Source organism: Hydra vulgaris, chromosome 03 (genome assembly GCF_038396675.1).
Source record: "Hydra vulgaris chromosome 03, alternate assembly HydraT2T_AEP".
Lineage (NCBI taxonomy): Eukaryota > Metazoa > Cnidaria > Hydrozoa > Anthoathecata > Hydridae > Hydra > Hydra vulgaris.
The window spans coordinates 58850463-58870000 of NC_088922.1; the positions used below are offsets into that span (position 1 = coordinate 58850463).

Sequence of the window (19538 nt, forward strand, 5' to 3'; positions counted from 1 at the left end):
TGTCCTCTCAAAAAGACTGTAGTGGAACGAAACCTTGGTGTAAAAGTCTCCAATGACCGCACCAACGTCAGACCACAAGTAGAGTCAGTTGTATAAATAGAATGTTATTATATAGAGCGAGCTCACTAAAATATTTCGCAATCGCAGTTTTTATTTATAGCGCACACCGTATCACATATAAATTTGTCATTACTTTGAAAGTTAAACACAGATGGCCAAAGAGATCACCAGGTATCTTTGACCAAAAGTGTTTATCTTGTATCACTCAAATGAAACCTTTTTCATTCAAGAGTATTTGTCTTGTAACAATAGAAGAGAGTTTTTAAACGTGTAGAATCAGTATAGAGAGCAACTCTGTAGTTACTTTAAATGGAGTAAGTTTTAATTGATTTTTTCCCATTTGTGGCCCTTACTGATTCTTCCAATTTTATAAACACTCTTTTCTATTTTTCTAGAAAAAATACTCTTGAGAAGAAAAATGTTTTGTAACATTTATCTAAACTGCTCAAATGAGCTGAACCCACTCAACTTTACCCTTATGCCCCATTCATGGCTATTAGCACTTTGTTCGGATCCAAAAAAAAACTCTTCTCTGTTGTTGCAAGATAAATACTGTTGAATAAAAAAGGTTTCATATGAGTGACACCATATCAAACCTTTTTATGACCTCCATAAGGCGGTCTCTTTGGCTAATAGTGAGAATGAAAGTTGTTACCAGGCAAGAATTACAATACCACGCGGTATTTAATTAAAATAACGATACTAAATAAGAATTTAAGTTACGGAGTTTAACTTATCTTAAATTACCACACGATATATTAAATTAAAAGTTGCAATACCACAAGAGAAATAAAGTTAGAGAGAGAAAACCACACAACTAAATAAATTATATCAGCAATATATATTAGCAGTCGTTACTTACTTTATAAAACAAAACCATTCTTATCACACGATTAGTTGTTATAATATAAACATTATTAAATCGTTTACAAGTAATACGTCATGGAGCCCTCAGATTATATATGGATTAATTACTAAATGGTAAAGAACTTAAAAGATAAAAGTAAAGATCAGATAAAGTTTATCTAATTTTTGAAAATAAAAAGTATAAATTAAACTAACATAACTTATACTTGTCATTTATATTAAAACTGACAAGGCTAAGTTACGTTTGTTTAGTTTATACTTTATTTTCAAGTTCTGGATTTGTGAACATTGCACTATTCTGAAAGTCATTATTATATTTAAAAGATGGTTTAATTACGAATATAACGATTATGTATATATAAAAGATGGTTTAAGAGCAATTATAAATAATGATTATTGAATTTCTACAACGGTTTGTTTATAATAATAAACTTATAATAACTTAAACCATTTTAAGGTAGCAGCCGCAGCGCTGTGGTTAGAGAGCTTGCTTAAGAAGCAAGAGCTCTAGGGTTTGAAGAGAGCTGAGGGCATATTTTGCACAATCAGTAAGGAAGCAGTCGTGAACTTCCTAGTTAAAAGACCCCTAGATTTGTAAATGGACCTTCTTAAATTTACTGGGCCCCATCAATTGGCGTGTGTGTGGGTAGTCTAGCAACGGCTCTGCTAGTTGTATCGATAACGTGCAATACTAGATCATACTCTTCTGTATCGACACACGATAACGATTATCTGTTGGATAATCGAAAAAAATAATGCTAAAACTGAACATTAGATAAAAACTAAGCACTAGATATTATCTAGAGCTTAGTTTTTATTTAATACTCAGTTTTAGCATTATTTTATGTCTGATGACGGTTTGAGCTATTTACCTGAGCTTATTTATTTAGGTGTTGATTTTTTAAATCAAACATATTGATAAAACTTAAAAGATTTATTAAAAACTTTTTGAAAATGGATATTCATATAGTTACAAATTAGTTAATGAAAACTACTTTAACAATTTGTGTCATATTTAAATATAAACAAGTAGTATTGAAATGTATCAAACAAATTAACGCAAAGAACAAATCAATATGCTACTGCCATTTACATTCCACTACTTTGTTTTTTTATCTCGAATTAAAAAGTATTCTCCAGAAAAGCGTGTAAAATAAACCAATAGAAAGGGTTTTAAGTGTTGAATATTTTACCGAGAAAGTAAACAAAATTTATTGTGATATTTTATCATTAACTTTTCGTTTGTTTTTTTCCATTCCGTATTTATAAACTCCGTTAAAAAATAAACAAGATTTTAATGTCACTTGAAACTTTTTTCAAATTTTTTGCTTGAGTAGTTTTTCTATTTTCGAATAATAAAAACGATTAATTATTTACTATTAACAATAGTGTTAATGTCACCAATACATAACATTACACATATGTAATTCATATAGATATTATTAAAATAAAGTACGGTGCAGATTTTATTAAAAAGAGTGTCAACTAAAATTTTCGTTACACGTTTACCCCTTTTTTTTTCTCCTTAAAGCGGACCAACAACATATGTCAAACTTTAGTATCGAACTTTGATAATCAAAGTTGTATTAAAATGAAATTAAACTTTTATCATTTGTTTAACTATATAAGCATAATATCTTTTTGAAAGTTTTGGTTCAATGTTTGTTGTCATTGTTGTTGTCGATGTTATTGTTATTGTTCTTAATGTTCTTGTTGCCACTTATTCTACTAAAAGTTAAACAAACTTAATACTCAAGATTTTAATTTTTTAGGTGAGTTTTATTTAAAAAAAAAAATGTTTTCTGGATGCATTATTACACTAGACCTTGCCACTAATACAAGTTATAGGGAAAAAGAGATTCTGAGAAAAGCAATTATTAACAATGGGGGAGTTGTTAGCTACATTATTACAAAGAAGGTATTATGTGTAATTTTAATTTGGTGCCTTATTAGTGTGCTTTTATTAACGCTTTATTATATATTTTTTTAATACTATGTTTTAGAGTACTCATGTAGTAGTTGCTTCAAAAGAATTTGCACAAACATCATATCGCTGTGAGCGGGCATTAAAGTATGGAGTTCCTGTTGTTACAAGTGATTTCGTTACAAAATCAGTTGAAGCAGGGTTTCTACTAAATCATGAATCATTTCTAGCTTTTAAAATTGAGAAAGAAAGAGTTGATGAGCTTAAATCAGGAAAACTTTCTACAAGTACTTTTTGTTTAATACCGTTTTTGACAGTGCCAGCCAAATTTAGGTGTCGATTTGGGTGCCACCCAAATCCAGAAATTGGGGATCTGTTTCTTTTTTATAAATATTTTTTATGGCAAATACTGTTTTTTTTGCCAAAAAATGTCTAATTACGACAAATTTCCTGTTGGCAGACATCAGCACGAGAGGTACTGCTGCCCAAATTGTTTTCCTAGAATATATATATATATATATATATATATATATATATATATATATATATATATATATATATTTATATATATATATAATTCATTTTAATTTAAATTTAGAATTGTTTAGGATGATTTAAAGGTATTCAAGGTGTTTTTCCCTTTATGCTTCCTTATGTAAACATGAAAGCAAGAACACAAGAAAGATGATTTTGTTCTATTTTTTATAGAATAGATAAAAATAATAGGTCTCATAACTTGCTATGAATATTATGGTTATGTTTTTTACAAAAAGAAATACAAAAAATTAAGCTCTACAACATTTACAACTCCATCCACATCATTTATAAAAAGAAATTTTACCATAAAGAAGTACTCCTTGGTATATATTACTATATATTACCTAAAACCTTTATTGTTTTTATTTTTGCTGTGTTCATGATGTTATTCATAGTTTGTGAACCACTTCTGATATCCATACTAAATGCCTACCTTATTTAAAACATTTAAACTTAATAGTTACCATAATTTTACCATTTAACATGTTTAAACATAATAGTTGCTAATTAAAGCCAATATATATATATATATATATATATATATATATATATATATATATATATATATATATATATATATGTATATTTGATCCCCACAACGTCCTTGGTAGTACCGCGCTCAACTTGTTTCTCCACGCAGCGGCCTTGTTCGTCAAGGTTCGTGTTTCGGAGTTATAGAGTTGTGAGAGGGTTATAACCACTATTAAGTAGCCTCCTCATCTGTAGTGGCCTTCTCGGCCTTGAGGAGGTGAATAATAATGAAAAATAAATATATATATATATCAGGCCTTGTTAAGAAGCGTTACGCAGCTCACATTTTGCCTGCAAAAAGGGGATTTGCCTACGCATTCAGCAGTTTTGCGCTACGCAAAAACTTTTATCTTTTTGAATATTTAAATTATCTTTTCATGTCGTTAACGTGACGTTTATTCAGAAGAAATAAAGCCACAAGTAAAAAGTATTTAACCACAGTTGTAAACTAAAAGATTTTTTGTTAAAGAAACAGTTTGTTTAATAATTTTTTTTGTTGTTGTTAAAAATTAGTTAAAAAAATTAAAGCGTTTTAAGTTTTATCTTAAGGAATTAAATATATAAATTCCTTTTTAAATATAAAAATTATTTTTTGTTATACCAGTTTAAAAAATGTCCGATTTATTTTGATGTAAATATTTTATTAATAAGATATTTTGTTTATTGTTAATTCAATAACAATGTTTTAATGACATACGTTTAATTTATGATCACGAATACATTATCGGTAACTGATAAATGATAAAAAAAACTTTTTATTTTTAAAAACATTATTAAAAAGAGTTCACAAAATAAATAAGAAAAAATTTATTAACAGTTAATAAAATAGCCAAAAACCAACTGTAAAATTATAAGAAAATAAACAAATATTATTTTACGTTTTATGAAAAAAATATTTTTTCAAAATAAAATTAGTTCATATTTGAAAAAAATAATAAAAATGTTTTTTTAAATAGGAACTTAAATTTTATTTGTAACTTTTGTTATAGTGAGAAAAAAAAAAACTGTTTGTATGATTTTTAACGTGTTAATAAAATAACTTTAATTACAATGCGTACTTGAAAAGACGCTAGTGACGCAATATAACTTCTAACAATACAAAATGTATTTGCTGAGTTGAGTTTCTAAGAAATGCGTTACTTGTTTTTCGTTACGCAGCGAAATCTCGTAACAAGGCCTGATATTATTTGTATATATAGATATACATATATATATATATATATATATATATATATATATATATATATATATATATATATATATATACATATATATATATTTATATATATATATATATATATATATATATATATATATATATTTATATATATATGTATATATATATGTATATATATATATATAGATATACATATATGTATATATATATATATATAGAGAGAGAGAGAGAGAGAGAGAGAGAGAGAGAGAGAGAGAGAGAGAGAGAGATTGCAAAAAAACAAATTGTACCATTCCCAAAACACACCAGACAAAACATGTATAAGCATGCCATATATAGGCATTTTTTTTTGATAAAAAACAATATTTTCTTTAAAAAAAGAAAGGTATTGATAAATAAAAAGTTACAAAAAAGCTTGACATTTACAAATGCCAAGTTTATTTGTAACTTTTTACATGCCATTTGTATAAATTATTATGATTCATTATTAATGCAATCTAGTTTTAAATTCATAATTTTAATGAATTCATCTAGATTAAACTTTTTAACAACATAATAGTTACCATTTAAAGTCAAGATAAATATCATATCAAAGGCTAAAAAGAAAAAAAGAAAAGAACTTGAATATAATTTGTATGAGTATCCCAAATATAAATTTAAAGCATTCCAAGAATGATAAAGAAAATATTTTTGCAGTCCACAATTTGTGAAAGTATGGCTTTGAAAAACTTAAGACATAAAAAGAAATATAAGACATATAAAAGATATAAAACTAGAAAAGCAATTTTGCTAGAAAATATTCAAAAATATAATTGATAAACATAAAAATGAAATTGTCATTAGAAAGTTGATTAAAAGGATGAAAGGATTAGTAACCAAGAACTTATAAAAGAAAACAATCAAAATAAATATTTTAAAATAAAAATAAATTAAATATTTAAGGAAATGACAAAGATAATAGTATTATCTACTAGCAAAGCAAATAGTCAAACTCTAAACTTCTTGCTAACAATTGCTTTGTTAGCTAGAAGTTCTGATTTCCATTCCCACCACTTTTCTGGTAGTACTGCGCTCAACTAGTTTCTCAGCATACCTTGTTTTTCTTATTAGAATACTTTATTAAAATACAATGCAAATTATGAAACTTTTTTGTATTATAAATTCATATTCAAAGTTATGTCTCTCCCCTCCCCTACAAGCACCCAAATTATATAACCTATTATCAAATGGGTTGGACCGGCTGTCCACCTTGGTGGATAGCCAGTCACACCTATTTGGTGGTGCAAAAAAAAAACAACCATATTTTAAAAAAAGATATAATGGGGGTACAAAAATAATTGTTATGGTATTTTTGAAATATTTTTATGTGACTCTTCTATATGTATATTAATAAATAATAATAAAAAAATTAAACTTGATTTTGTTTAAAAGATTTTATTTAAAATTTAATTTTTTTTCTTCTTTAAAACCTAACCAAAGGTTATATTTATCTGGCACTCATTGCATCCTTCGAATTAACTATTTAAAAACTTTAATCTTACATAATTCAAGATAAAGTATAAATCTGCAGTTATTGAGGATTTAAGTAAAATTAGAATAATATTCATTTATAATTGTATTATCAAAAACTGTCAACTATATTAACTTATCTATATTTGTTTTAAAAGTTTTAAGCATTCTTTTTGTAGTCATTAAAAAAAGTTTAAAATTATTAATTATTACGGCTGATTAAAATTAGTATTTGTTAATTACACTTTGAGTAATTTTTGTTACTTGAGTTTTAGTCATGCAAAATAAAATAAAATGATATATAATAAGAATATGCAATTAACGCACAAAGTTAACAAGTTTGGTTGTATAATTATTAGTACATTAATTTTTTAAATTAAATTTCTTTTAATTATTGACTTGCTACTAATGTTTACTTATTCTAATTTTGATATACTGTAATGATGCAGTGGCAGATTATTAACCAAAATGCTTATCTTCAGCAAGAATATTAAACAAATTGTTTATCTTCAGCAAGAGATCTATACACATCTCATGTATGATCTATACACAACTCATGTTAGGACATAGATCTAACACACCTTATGTTTGGTGGAGAGTCTACTATACTGCCTTCCCCCTACGCATAGTTCTGTTGACCAGCCTTGAACCGCTTCTTCATCTATTAGGCTGGCGTAGATGTTGAATGATGGGATGATGAATGCTGGATCTTCTCATAGGTTCTTTCTCATCTGGATCTTTCTCATAGGTTTTTGCTTGTGCCTCCTTGATAGTGGCTATGCAACTCTTCCTGTTATCTCCTAATGTGGGTATAGCTCTAAAACTCAGTTTGATGGTTCTGAGGCTGGCTGGTAGTAAGGTTTCCTGAACTCTGTGGTAGCTCTCAGAGAGGCTGATTCTATCAATAGCTGCAAACTATCAGAGTATTAACAGTGTCATGTTGCGCATGGATGGTGTCCCTATTAATGCTTTTGGTGCGTATTATTGAGGCCGCTTAATAAGCACTATGTTACGGGTTAATTAACAGGACTGAGAAAATTACATAGCTCATTACTTGAGAGGCTGTGCTTTATCTATGAATGTGTCAAGTTCTCTTTAAACTTAAATTATGCCAAAAGTAAATCAAGGTATTAAATGTAAAAAACCATCCCCACCACCTAACTGTTTTAATATATCTTTTACTAATATTTGTGGTCTGCAAAGCAGCCTTCCATCAGTTGAATCTTGCCTCTTGCAAAATTCACCAGACTTGCTTGCTTTTAGTGAGACTAATTTAAATTCTGCTATTCCTTCTTCTGATCTCAGTGTTGATGGGTACTATCCTTTGATTTACAAAGACTACTATAGTGGCATGCTTAGCTTAGGGGTATACATGCGCATCAATTCACCTATTTGTCATGAAATCAGGTTCAAATCCTTTGACCATTCTTTTATGTGCTTCCACTTAGCACCTCTTCACTTTGTTCTTTTTCATTCTCCTTCTTTCTAAAACTGCACTTTTTTAGATATAATTTCTGATCAAACTGACCGTACTCTCTTTTTACCCCTCTGCCAATATTGTTGTTATCGGTGACTTTAATGCTCATAACACTAAATGGCTAGGCTCTAATGCCACTGACCCTGCTGGTACTAAAGCCTATAACTTCTGCATTTCTTAATCTCTTACTCAGATTATTAACTTTGTGACTTGTTTTCCTAACAACCCTAATCATTTACCTTCACTCCTTGATTTATGTCTGGTCACTGATCCTAACTTGTGTTCAATTTCTCCTTTTTCTCCCTTAGGTTCTGACCATGCAATGATCTCTTTAAATTTTTTATCTCATACTTCATTTTTGGACTCACCCTATCATCGCACTACTTACTGCTACCCTAAAGCTGACTGGAACTCTTTTCATCACTTTCTTTGTGACTGTCCTTGGCCTGATGTCTTTTCCCTCTCAGCTGATAAATGCGCCTCCTACATATCCTCCTGGATTTAGGCAGGAATGGATGCTTTTATTCCTTCTTGTCGGTTCCAAGTCAAGCCTCATTCTACCCCATGGTTTTCACCCTCTTGTGCAGCTGCTATATCTAATCGTAATCATTTTTTTAATCTTTTTCAAAGAACAACTCTTGAGAACAAACTACTATTTATTATTGCAAGAAATCAATGTAAAAAGGTGCTGTCAGAAGCTCCATTATTCTCAGTTCACTAAATCTTGTATCTTATCTCAGAAGTTAGGCTTTAGAGACTTTTGGAAAATCTTCAACAGCATTGTTAACAAAGGAAGGTCTAACATTCAATCTCTCATTCATGGGACTGTTTTTATTACCTCTTGTAAATAAGTTTTTATAAGTTCTTGAAAATAGTTCTGTCTTACCTTATAAGGAGATAAGGCAGAACTATTTGCAAGAACTCTTCTTCTAATTCGACTCTTGAATCTTATGGCCATTCTCTTCTTTCCATTCCAATTAAACAGGTTAACCCATTATTAGACATTCAAATATCTCCAGCTTCCATTGCTTAAGTCATGTATCGGTTAAACTCTTTTACAGCTTGTGGTCCAGATAACATTCCTATCATAGTCTTACAAAGTTGTTCTCCAGAACTCTCTTCAACTCTCTCTGAACTATTTAATAAGTGTTTGACTGAGTCTTGTTTTCCTGCCTGCTGGAAAATGGCATCTGTTGCTCCAATTTTTAAAAATTCTAGTGAACATTCTGACCCCTCCAATTATCGTCCGATCATTCTTCTTTCTGTTATTAGCGAGGTCTTTGAGTCTTTGATAAACAAACTTCTCATATCTTATCTTGAGTCAAATAACTTACTGTCAGACAATCAATACCGTTTTCGATCCTCTTGCTCTAAGTCAGACTTGCTAACTGCTGTGACTGAAAGATTTTATCGTGCATTAGATGGAGGCAGAGAGGCTAGGGTTATTGCTCTTGACATATCTAAGGCTTTCTACAAAGTTTGGCATGCTGGGCTTCTTCATAAGCTTGTTTCATATGGTGTATCTGGGAAATTTTTTGAGATAATCAAACTGTTTTTTTTAACCGCTTTATTAAAGTCATCCTTGAAGGCCAACACTCTTCTTTTTTTTTCAGTAACTTCTGGAGTACCTCAAGGTTCTATCCTTAGTACTGTTTTGTTTCTTATCTACATTATTGATCTTCTTGACAACCTCACATCTATAGTAGCTCTTTTTGCTGATGACTCAACTTTATACTCCTGTTTTGACAAAAAGTCTTCTCTTTTCAATTGTTTAGAACAGGCAGCCGATCTTGAATCTGATCTCACTTCTGTAACAGATTGGGGCTCACAGTGGCTTGTAAATTTTAACTCGAAACTATTATCGCAGTACTGTCAACATTTCTATATTAATGAATGGCAACCCTCTCACTGAGTCCACTTCTTTATGTCTTCTTGGATTATCATTTACTTCTGGCTTTTCATGGAAACTATATATACAATTGATTGCTAAATTAGCATCTGCTAAGGTTGCTTCTTTTTATTGTGCTTGCCATTTTCTCTCTCCTGATTCCATTCTCTACCAATCTCTTATTTGTCCCTTTATAGAATACTGTTATCATATTTGGGCTGATTCTTCTAATGATGCTCTTTCTCTTCTAGACAAGGTCCAAAAATGCATTGTAAACGTAGTTGACCCAGTCTATCTGCTAAGCCTGAGCCTCTTTCCCGTCATCGTAAAGTTGCATTTCTTTTTCTTTTCTACAAATACTCATGATCGCTGCTCAAAGAGCTATCATCTCTAGTTCCATAAACTAAAACTCATTTGCGCTTGACTTGTCATTCATCAAAGTCTCACTCTTTTACTGTATCTGTCCCTACATTCTCCAAAAACTTTTATTCGTCTAGTTTTTTCCCCCACACTTCAACCCTTTAGGACTCTCTCCCATCTTCATGTTTTCCTGACTCATACAAGCTTCAACTTTTTAAGTCTTTTGTCAATCATTTCTTTGCTTTTTAACAATATTCTTTTTTTCTAATAACTACCAACTTAATAGTGGTAGTTATTAGAAAAAAAGAATATTGTTAAAAAGCAAAGAAATGATTGACTTAAAAGTATTTGCAGCCATGTTGGGAGTGAATCAGAATATAAAAACAAAAAAGAAAAACACATTATGTTAGATCTGCTAGCATGTTGTCAGATTATTTTTTCATTCAACAAAATTCATTATCAGCACTCAATAGCACCAAAATACAATCATGTGTGAATAATTTAAAATAAAATTATTTATACTATACAAATAAATTAAAGTTATTAATTGCCAAAATGTTGATCTAGTTTCCAGACTATCATTAGACTATTTATCAAAATATATGCTGAAATCAATGCTCATCAATTTTCCATGTAAATTATAATGTAGTTGAAACATTTTTTATTTTATATACATTTTCAATTTTAGAAACATCGAACAATAACAATTGTATAAAGAAAGTTTCCGAGGCTGAAGTTTTGTTAAACTGCAGGTTTGAAAATCGAGTTATCTAGTATAAACAGATTTTTTCTAGGATATCTAGAAGTTTACTCCTATCATATGTTTTTTTAACTTAAAAACAATGAATATGTTAATTTTGTTTTTAGTTATAATGACAATTTTTTGTTTTAAAAAACATTTACTTTATAATAATTAATTTGATTATAAATTTTTTTTTTTTTAAATTTAGGCATATTTAATAAATGTATTAATTTTTCTATATGGTTCTTAATAGATGTTCTGTCTATTGAAAATCATTTACAAAAACTATTATATCTATTAAATATATGTCATGTTTATTTGATAGATATATTAATTTCTGTCAATGATTTTTAATAAATGTATATTTAATAGACAGATTGATTTCTAAAAATGATTATTTAATAGATGTATTCAATTTATTATTATATAATGACAATGAAAAAAATATATATTTAGGGTATGGAGTGATGGAAATGGACCTTGGAATAATGATACTTTGTTTGAAGTGCCAAAATATTTCCTTCTTCTTGTAAGAATATTTTTTTTAAATGTTTTAAAATTTTTTTTTGTTTAAATTAAATTTTCAATTGATAATTTTAATTAAAACTTTTTTATTTAATTTAACAGGAAAGTTCGAAAAGTGATGGGAACAGGCCTTTTTGCTTAATTGAGCTTCATGTTTCTTGTGATGGAGCATGGAGGGTTTGGTGTCAATATGGAAATAATGTGACAGATAAGGTGTTGTAATAATATCAAGTTCTTAGACATGTTTTTTTAATAATACCTAATAACTAATAAGTATTAGTTAATTATCCATAAAACAATTTCAGAAAATTAATGAAAACAAAACAATTTCTATAAAAAGTTTTTCATGTTATGTCTATGTCTTACATATGTCATGCAAAACGCCCTTCAAATGGTAGAGAAAATGTTTCTGTATGTACTTGTAATGTTCATCAAGAGCTAAAAGTTTCACTGTATTTTATTGTTTGTAGTGTTCATTTTCTTCATAATATTAGATTATTGTTATCTTGATATGAATATTTTTATCATGTGTTATAAAAAGTTAATTGTATTATTATTCTTAGTATCTCAAAATAATCAAATTTTACAGTATTTTGTCTCCACCATAACACCTCAACCAAACTGCTTTAATTACTTTATATCACCACTATATAACCTTCACTGCAACTCCTCTAAAATGCCACCCTACTATTTTCATTTTTTCACTGCTATTATATCTTTCTCTATTACTAAGGCCATATTGACCTCCATCATACTATCTTCACCACAATAATTCAGCTAAAGTATAACCTCCACTATATTTCCTTCAATATATTATTTCAACTATTCCTCCTCCATTTTCTCATCTCCATTGTATCACTTTCATCAAACCAACCTCTTAATTATACCTACATTCATAATTATACTGCATAATTATATCTCCACCTACAAAAGCATTTTTAATATCATTTGTATCTAGGAAACAAGCAAAAATGTTTGTGAATACAGAGCAGCAAAAGACACGTATGAATGTGAAATTTTATTTGGTGCTTGTATAAATCAGTATAAAAAAGAATTTCAAAATAAAAATGAACTTAGCGAGCCACTTTCAAAAAGTTATGCTATTGGATCAAAATATCTATATGAAGTACGTTTTTATTTGTACTTAACTTTAAGATATTTAAAGACTTCATATGCTTTAATATACTTAATAAAAAAATTTTGATATTGTTTTAGTGGCCTGGAAGAAATTCTGAAGTAAGAACAGAAATGACAACAAACTTAAGTCTCCTAGTGAACACCATTTGGGCGGATGCACAAGGAAATTTAAAAGATTTGCTTGCAAACAGCATTCACTCATATATCTTAGCTGATGTGGTCAGGGCTGAAGGAATTTTATTGCAAATAAAAGAATGTTTTGAAAAGAAAGATGAAAAATTAAAAACTTTAAGTGAAGAGTTCTACAATATAATAAAACTTAAAAAAAATAACAATGTTTTAGATAATGCTAAAATTATTTCAAGAATGTTTGACCTATGTCAGGTATTGATATTATTTCTAGAATGTTTGACCTACATCAGGTATTAATATTGTTTTAAAAATATTGTAACTTTTAAATAATTTTATTTAAAGACTAAAATATCATTTTACTTAAAAATATTGTGTAATTCTTATTCAAGTTTTTTTAAATGTTTAGGTGATAAAGGATGTAGTTGGAGTAAGTGAATCAACAAACTGGAAAACCATTCCAAGTTTGAATGCCAAATACAAAGCATTGGGATGCAATATTAAAGAACTACACTGTGAAGCTTTACTTGAACTAAAGAAAACCATCTCAATGTCAAGCATAGAGTAAATGTTTAATTTTAACTTATTTGCACACACACAGATATATATATATATATATATATATATATATATATATATATATATATATATATATATATATATATATATATATTAGGATTATGACAAAAAATAATTTTTTGGCCTGTAGTAGGAATCAATGAACATTTTAATACTGATTAAGAATATCACAATTATTTCGTTCAATTCAAAAAAAAGTTCCTACATCAAAACACCCGAAGACATAGTGGGTGCCATATATTACTAAAAAAATTGTTCTTTCCAAAAGTATATTAAGTTGGATCTCAAAAGAAGTAAAATTTCATAAAAAGATAAAAAAAAAATAAATAAAACTTATTAAAAGCATTCAGTTTTTTTTAAATTTATTGTAAAATAACTAATATTTTTTAACAAAATTTGAAAAAATAAAATGCTTTTTAAGGAATTTTCTTTTTTTAAGGCTTAATAAAATTTCACTTTTTTTGAGGTTCAACTTTAGGAGAAAAATGTTTATGGTAAAATAAGACACCTACCATGCCATTGGGTTTTGTTTGCTGCAACAGTTCGGTCATTAATCCTGTTTCCTTGAAACTTACATTGTTGTTCTTGTGATCTTTAGAGTTGAGTATGGAATGCCAAATTTGGATGCAGCTTTTCTGTTGAAGTATTTTCTTTTATATCATTCAACACAGCTTCTATATCTTCTTCATTGTACAACTTTTTACTTGTTGGCATCTTAAAAGTGAATATTTAATAGATATTATCTAGTCATTTTGTTTAACTACTTTATATAGCAAGAAATCATAACTAACAGATAAGAAAATTCAATGATTTAAATCACATAGGTACCTAATTTAAAAATTCACATAAGTACTTAAGTACTTATGTGAGTTTTTAAAGGAATTTAAAGTAAATATGTGAATTATCGGTTTTAACAGAAAAAAGTTAATTTTTTTTTTGTCTAATTTTTTACTATAAGACAAAAACAAATTATCTAATAGGTATTAATAAATTTTCTAAAAGATAGTGGTAAAATTATTTTCAAACAAAATGTGGTTCCCGTGTTATTATGATAGCAAATAAAAGAAAAAAATATTTATTCTTCTTTTAAACTTTTATAAAAATATAATGAATGAAAATTTTTATTTTAGATAGTCCTATTTCTTCTGGTGTTTTTATTATTTTTAATATTCTGCTCCTGTTTTATTTGAAATTTTCAATCTGTGATCAAAAAAGTAGTATGATCGATTTGATCTAGTTTTACTCTAGCATTTATAAATTGGTGTTTTTCCAATAAATTTACATATATATTTGTTTAACATTTTCAAATATTGGCTATTAAATATTAATCTTATTGAAATTTTTTAAAATATTATTTAAGAGTTAAAGTATTACTTTTTATGTCATTTATACATCATTTAAAAGTTAAGTGTCATTTTTTATGTATATTTTATCATATTTTATATTATATTTGTTTATTGTTGCAATCTTTAAATAGCAAAATATATAATAATAATATCTTATGTCAAAGTTTATAAAAGGTAAAAAGATTTTTATGTTTTTTTATTTTTGGTCTCTTATCATAATATAATAGTTTAATTAACTTTTATTTTATCACAAACTATTACTTGTAAGTTTGTAACTAAAAAGTAATGTTTTCTTACTATTACTTATATTTATTAATGAAGCTGATGAAATGTTTTAATTAAATTTATCATCAGCAGGATAACTTCATAGGTAAATTTTTTAAATAATTTATTCCTTTAAAAATAAAATCTAGTCTGGTATTCCGGGGCACAAATTCCGGGGCTATTCCAAACATAAATTTTATATTAGACTTAGTAGTTTTTTTCTTTTCTGCAATAACTTTTTTTTTTGTTAGATTGTGTGTGTTAAGAATTTTTTAGACACCTTTCTGATCCATAAGGACCCAATTTAAAAAAATCAAATATGTATGTTGTTAAAATCAAATATGTAAATGTATGTAATTATTAAAACAAATCAAGTTGGTGCCTCTGATTCCATCCTAAAAAATATAATTTGTTTATACTAATAATATTTTAAAAGTATTTACTTTCATTTATAAATCTTTATTTACATTAAATATTTAAAAATTACCTTTTTTCAGATGCAAGCTGCCTTTCTTCAATGCTATCATTATTTTATTCTCATAATGCCCAGAAAATCTTATATTTGAAATTTCTTTAAAAAGGACTGACGCTACTTATGCAAAGTGTAATGTGTCCAAAAAGGAACTTCTAAAGCCAGTACTACTTCAGATCTTCTTAATTCTCATAAAGGGCAGCATCACCATGTTTTTTTGAAATATGAGAAACTCAATTGAAAACTTAATTCCCAAAGACTATTTTGATAATGTAAATATAGTTACATAAGTGACTAAGTGGGTTGTTCATGGTTGTTCAATTGCCATTTAGGACAGTGGGTAGTAAAAATTTTCATAAAATAATGGGAAGTATGACCCTGTTTCATCAAAATCACTTTCTCAGGACAGAATTCCTAAATTATGTAAATTTATCAGTGACCATGTGAACAATATTATTGACAATGAGAAGATTGATCTTCTGATAATCTTGCTTTCCAATTTCTTTATTTTATTACAAAATGTTTTCAGATTAAATGGTTCCTTTTTAAACTTGATCCATTTCCTGATGCACAAAATGTCAAAAATGTTGTCAAAAAAAAGATTACTTGATAAAACACTTGAATTTGGAAAAAAAACATTTACATGTACAATAACTGATGGAGGTTTAAATTTTATGAAAGCTATGCACATCATTAAAGTTATCAATTACAGCCTTTGATGCGCTGATCATCAGATACATTTAATTGTCACACAAGCTTTAGCTAGTGTTCCTGAGTGGTTTGAAATTTCAGTAAAACTAAACAAATTAGTTGAGTTCACTTCAGTCATTCTTCTAAAGTCATAAGCATTTTGAGGAAAATTGCTAATGAACATAAGCAACCACGAACTACACTTATCCAGAGTAAAGCAACTTATAGCAAGGTTTCAACTACATTTTCCAGATTGTGGGCATAAAGTACCTGAGTATTTGATGATCAAAGACAAAAGCGATCAATCATTTTTGCACTTGACGAGAAAAGATACAGAAATGTAACAGATACAGCTAAACAAACAATAATTGATATGTGCCAAGGAGATTCAAGCAAAAGTTCTACAAGCATTGCAAACTCTACTCAACCATTCAAAGATGTTTTGAGGGTTTTTCCAATTCATTTTTAAATTATTTTTGAGGGTTTGTCCAATGAAGAAGCTTCAACCAGAGCTGTAAAGAAACTACATGGGCAAAATAAAATTAAAAACTAAAAAAAATGTCTGTTAACTGATGCTAATATCGATGAAGAAGTTGCACAAGACAACGAAGATATCATTGAATATTGGAAGATCAACTGTATGAGATTTCTTTATCTCAGTGGACTAGCAAGGAAGATCTTTTGCATCTCTCCTTTATCAGCTGCCTCTGAACGAGTATTTTTAACTCCTGGTAATATTCTATAGGAACATATTCTATCAGAACATATAATATTGAAGTAATGGTTTTTATGAAAGAAAAACCTCACTTGGTCAGGTTATGAAGAAGATAATGATAAAAAAATATGTACCAAAATATACTCTCTTATAAAAAATAAACTTTTTTTCATTGTTGTTTTTAATAAAAATCTAGTCCAAGTAGTATAAAAATAGATAATATTGCCATCAGGTGATCTGTAAAAAGTAGATAGATCACAGGATAACAATTAAAAATTAAAAAATATGTACACAAAATATATAAAAAATATTAGAATAACTATTAAATAAAAAATGCATCATTAAGCTTAGTTAAATCTACAACATTTTGTAGATTTGGTAACTAATATACTAACAAAGATATTCACTACCGCTTATTCGCTGAACGATTTATTTGTTCAACAAATATATAATAATGATGTTTTATGATTATTTGTTCAACAAATATATAATAATGATGTTTTATGATTATTTGTTCAACAAATAAGCAGAAGCAAATATATTTGTTTAACAAATATTCCTAAAACATCTATTTGTTAAATAATTATTATTATTCTTTCAGTAATTGTTCAACAATTAAAGTGAAAACAAACAAATGTTTAAAACCATTTATGAATATTTGTTAAAATACTTATTTACAGAATAACCGTCACTCTCTAGTTAAGAGTTAAATTGCATCAATAGCTTTTTTTAAATTACCGCAATGAGATGATATTTACTTTCAAGTAAAAATTGTTTGAAAAAATAATTATAAAAAGAATTACAAGTAGTATTTAAATTTAGTATTTGAAAAAAAATTTATTTTTTATTTCTTAAAAAATCATATACATAATTTTAAATAATTAAACAAGTGAGAAGTTCTGAGTTCAATCCCCACTACATCCCTGGTAGTACCGCGCTCAACTTGTTTCTCTGCGACCTTGTTCATCGAGGTTCGTGTTTCGGAGTAATAGAGTTGAGAGAGAGAGTTGAGAGAGAGTAATAGAGTTGAGAGAGAGTCACAAAAAGTAGCCTCCTCGACTGTAGTGGCCTTCTCGGCCTTGGGGAGGTGAATAATTAAATCATTTTCTGTATTATTAGTTCGTTAAATAATGATGGTATCTATAAACCAGCGAAAAATTTTAAATTAAAATATTATTAGTATTGGAAGTAACTGAGTTAGTAACTGTATCTTCTGATGTTTAATAATATATGATATATATTTAATAATGTAAGATACCATTTCACATTGTCGTAATGTTGCTACTCTTTCTCTTTTCTACAAATGCTATAATGGGCACTGCTCTAAAGTCCTAGCAACTCTTGTGCCATCTACTAAAATTCATTCTTGTGTTACTCGTCATTCAATTCAGTCTCATCATCAAAAAAGTCTTATTCTTCTTGTTTTTTTTCCTCAAACATCAGTTCTTTGGAATTTGCTTCCTTTATCTTGGTTTCCTGATTCATATAATTTGCAAGCTTTTAAGTCATCTGTCAATCGTTATCTTGCTCTACAATTTTCATCTTTTCTGTTCCAGTAACTTCAACTCTAATAGTAATTGTTTTCAGTCTTGTCAGAAGCAATGATGTTAAAAAACAACAACAACAACTTAAAATCAAAAAATACAACAAAATCATCAAAAAAACAGGTTATCATTGATTTCTTTTCGAATCTTCTGTTATATTTTCGTAGATTCTGTGGGTTTATTGCAAAAAAAGTTAAAATAAACCAGAGGGAACCAGGAGAACATAACTTTTTTATGTCAAAATATTTTTTGAATGTTTTACTAGCAATAAATGGGTAAACATTTTGAAGAAAAACAGGATAATTTTTATTCTTGACATGTTTTATAGTACATACATTTTCAAAAGATTTAATTTACAATTACAACTCTGGTATATGAAATTTAAAACTGAAGGAAATACAGAGAAATATAAATAGACATATAAACTTGTTACAAAATCTAAAAAAATTCTAATAATAGTTATGGTAAATAGTCAAAAACAATAAAATTATTAATAAAAAGTAAACTAGGTAAATTTATAATAAAATGAGATGTTTCTTTATATAAATAAGGATTTTCCTATTTAATGATGCATTTCTTTTATTTCTAATTTGTTTTTGAATGGGACAACATCCAAAACTTCAAAACTGTTGTAGGTAGTAAAGATTTTTTATAATTAATAGATTAAAACAGCTTAGGAAATGAATCTTTTATGCAAAAACTGTTTATGAAAAAAAATGTTTTGTAATTTGTAACTTTATGTTCTTAAAATTTTCACTGAATATAGCTAATAATATTATTTGTTTAAAAACATTTTTTTGAATTACATTTAATTATCTAATTAAAAAAAGATAACAGTATCTCTGCTTGTAGGTCACTTGTGGTTTTGTTATCAGGGTTAATTTATTTACATTTTTTGCAATATTTAGATTAAATTTATTATGCAAGTTTAATTTAATTATATTAATCTTTCTCAATTTAAAACAGGAAGAGGAAAAGAAATTAGTTATCCTGCAAAAAAAAAAAAAATTAATCTTAAAATCAGTTGAATCAAAAATGTCTTATTGTCAAATTGCAAATCAGTTT

General features: G+C 27.6%; 1 protein-coding gene across 3 annotated transcripts in view; it reads left to right on the top strand.

Moving 5' to 3' along the window:
- The first annotated feature begins 2680 nt into the window (after positions 1-2680).
- Positions 2681-19538, top strand: part of LOC101241649 (protein mono-ADP-ribosyltransferase PARP4) — a 199269-nt gene continuing 182411 nt past the window's right edge. For all 3 annotated transcript variants that reach the window (XM_065793816.1, XM_065793817.1, XM_065793818.1), the window contains exons 1-8: positions 2681-2845; positions 2931-3138; positions 11019-11082; positions 11529-11601; positions 11700-11810; positions 12556-12723; positions 12813-13118; positions 13273-13427. In XM_065793816.1, the coding sequence (XP_065649888.1) occupies positions 2723-2845; positions 2931-3138; positions 11019-11082; positions 11529-11601; positions 11700-11810; positions 12556-12723; positions 12813-13118; positions 13273-13427 (1208 nt within the window). In that variant the 5' untranslated portion in view covers positions 2681-2722. The remainder of the gene's footprint in view (positions 2846-2930; positions 3139-11018; positions 11083-11528; positions 11602-11699; positions 11811-12555; positions 12724-12812; positions 13119-13272; positions 13428-19538) is intronic.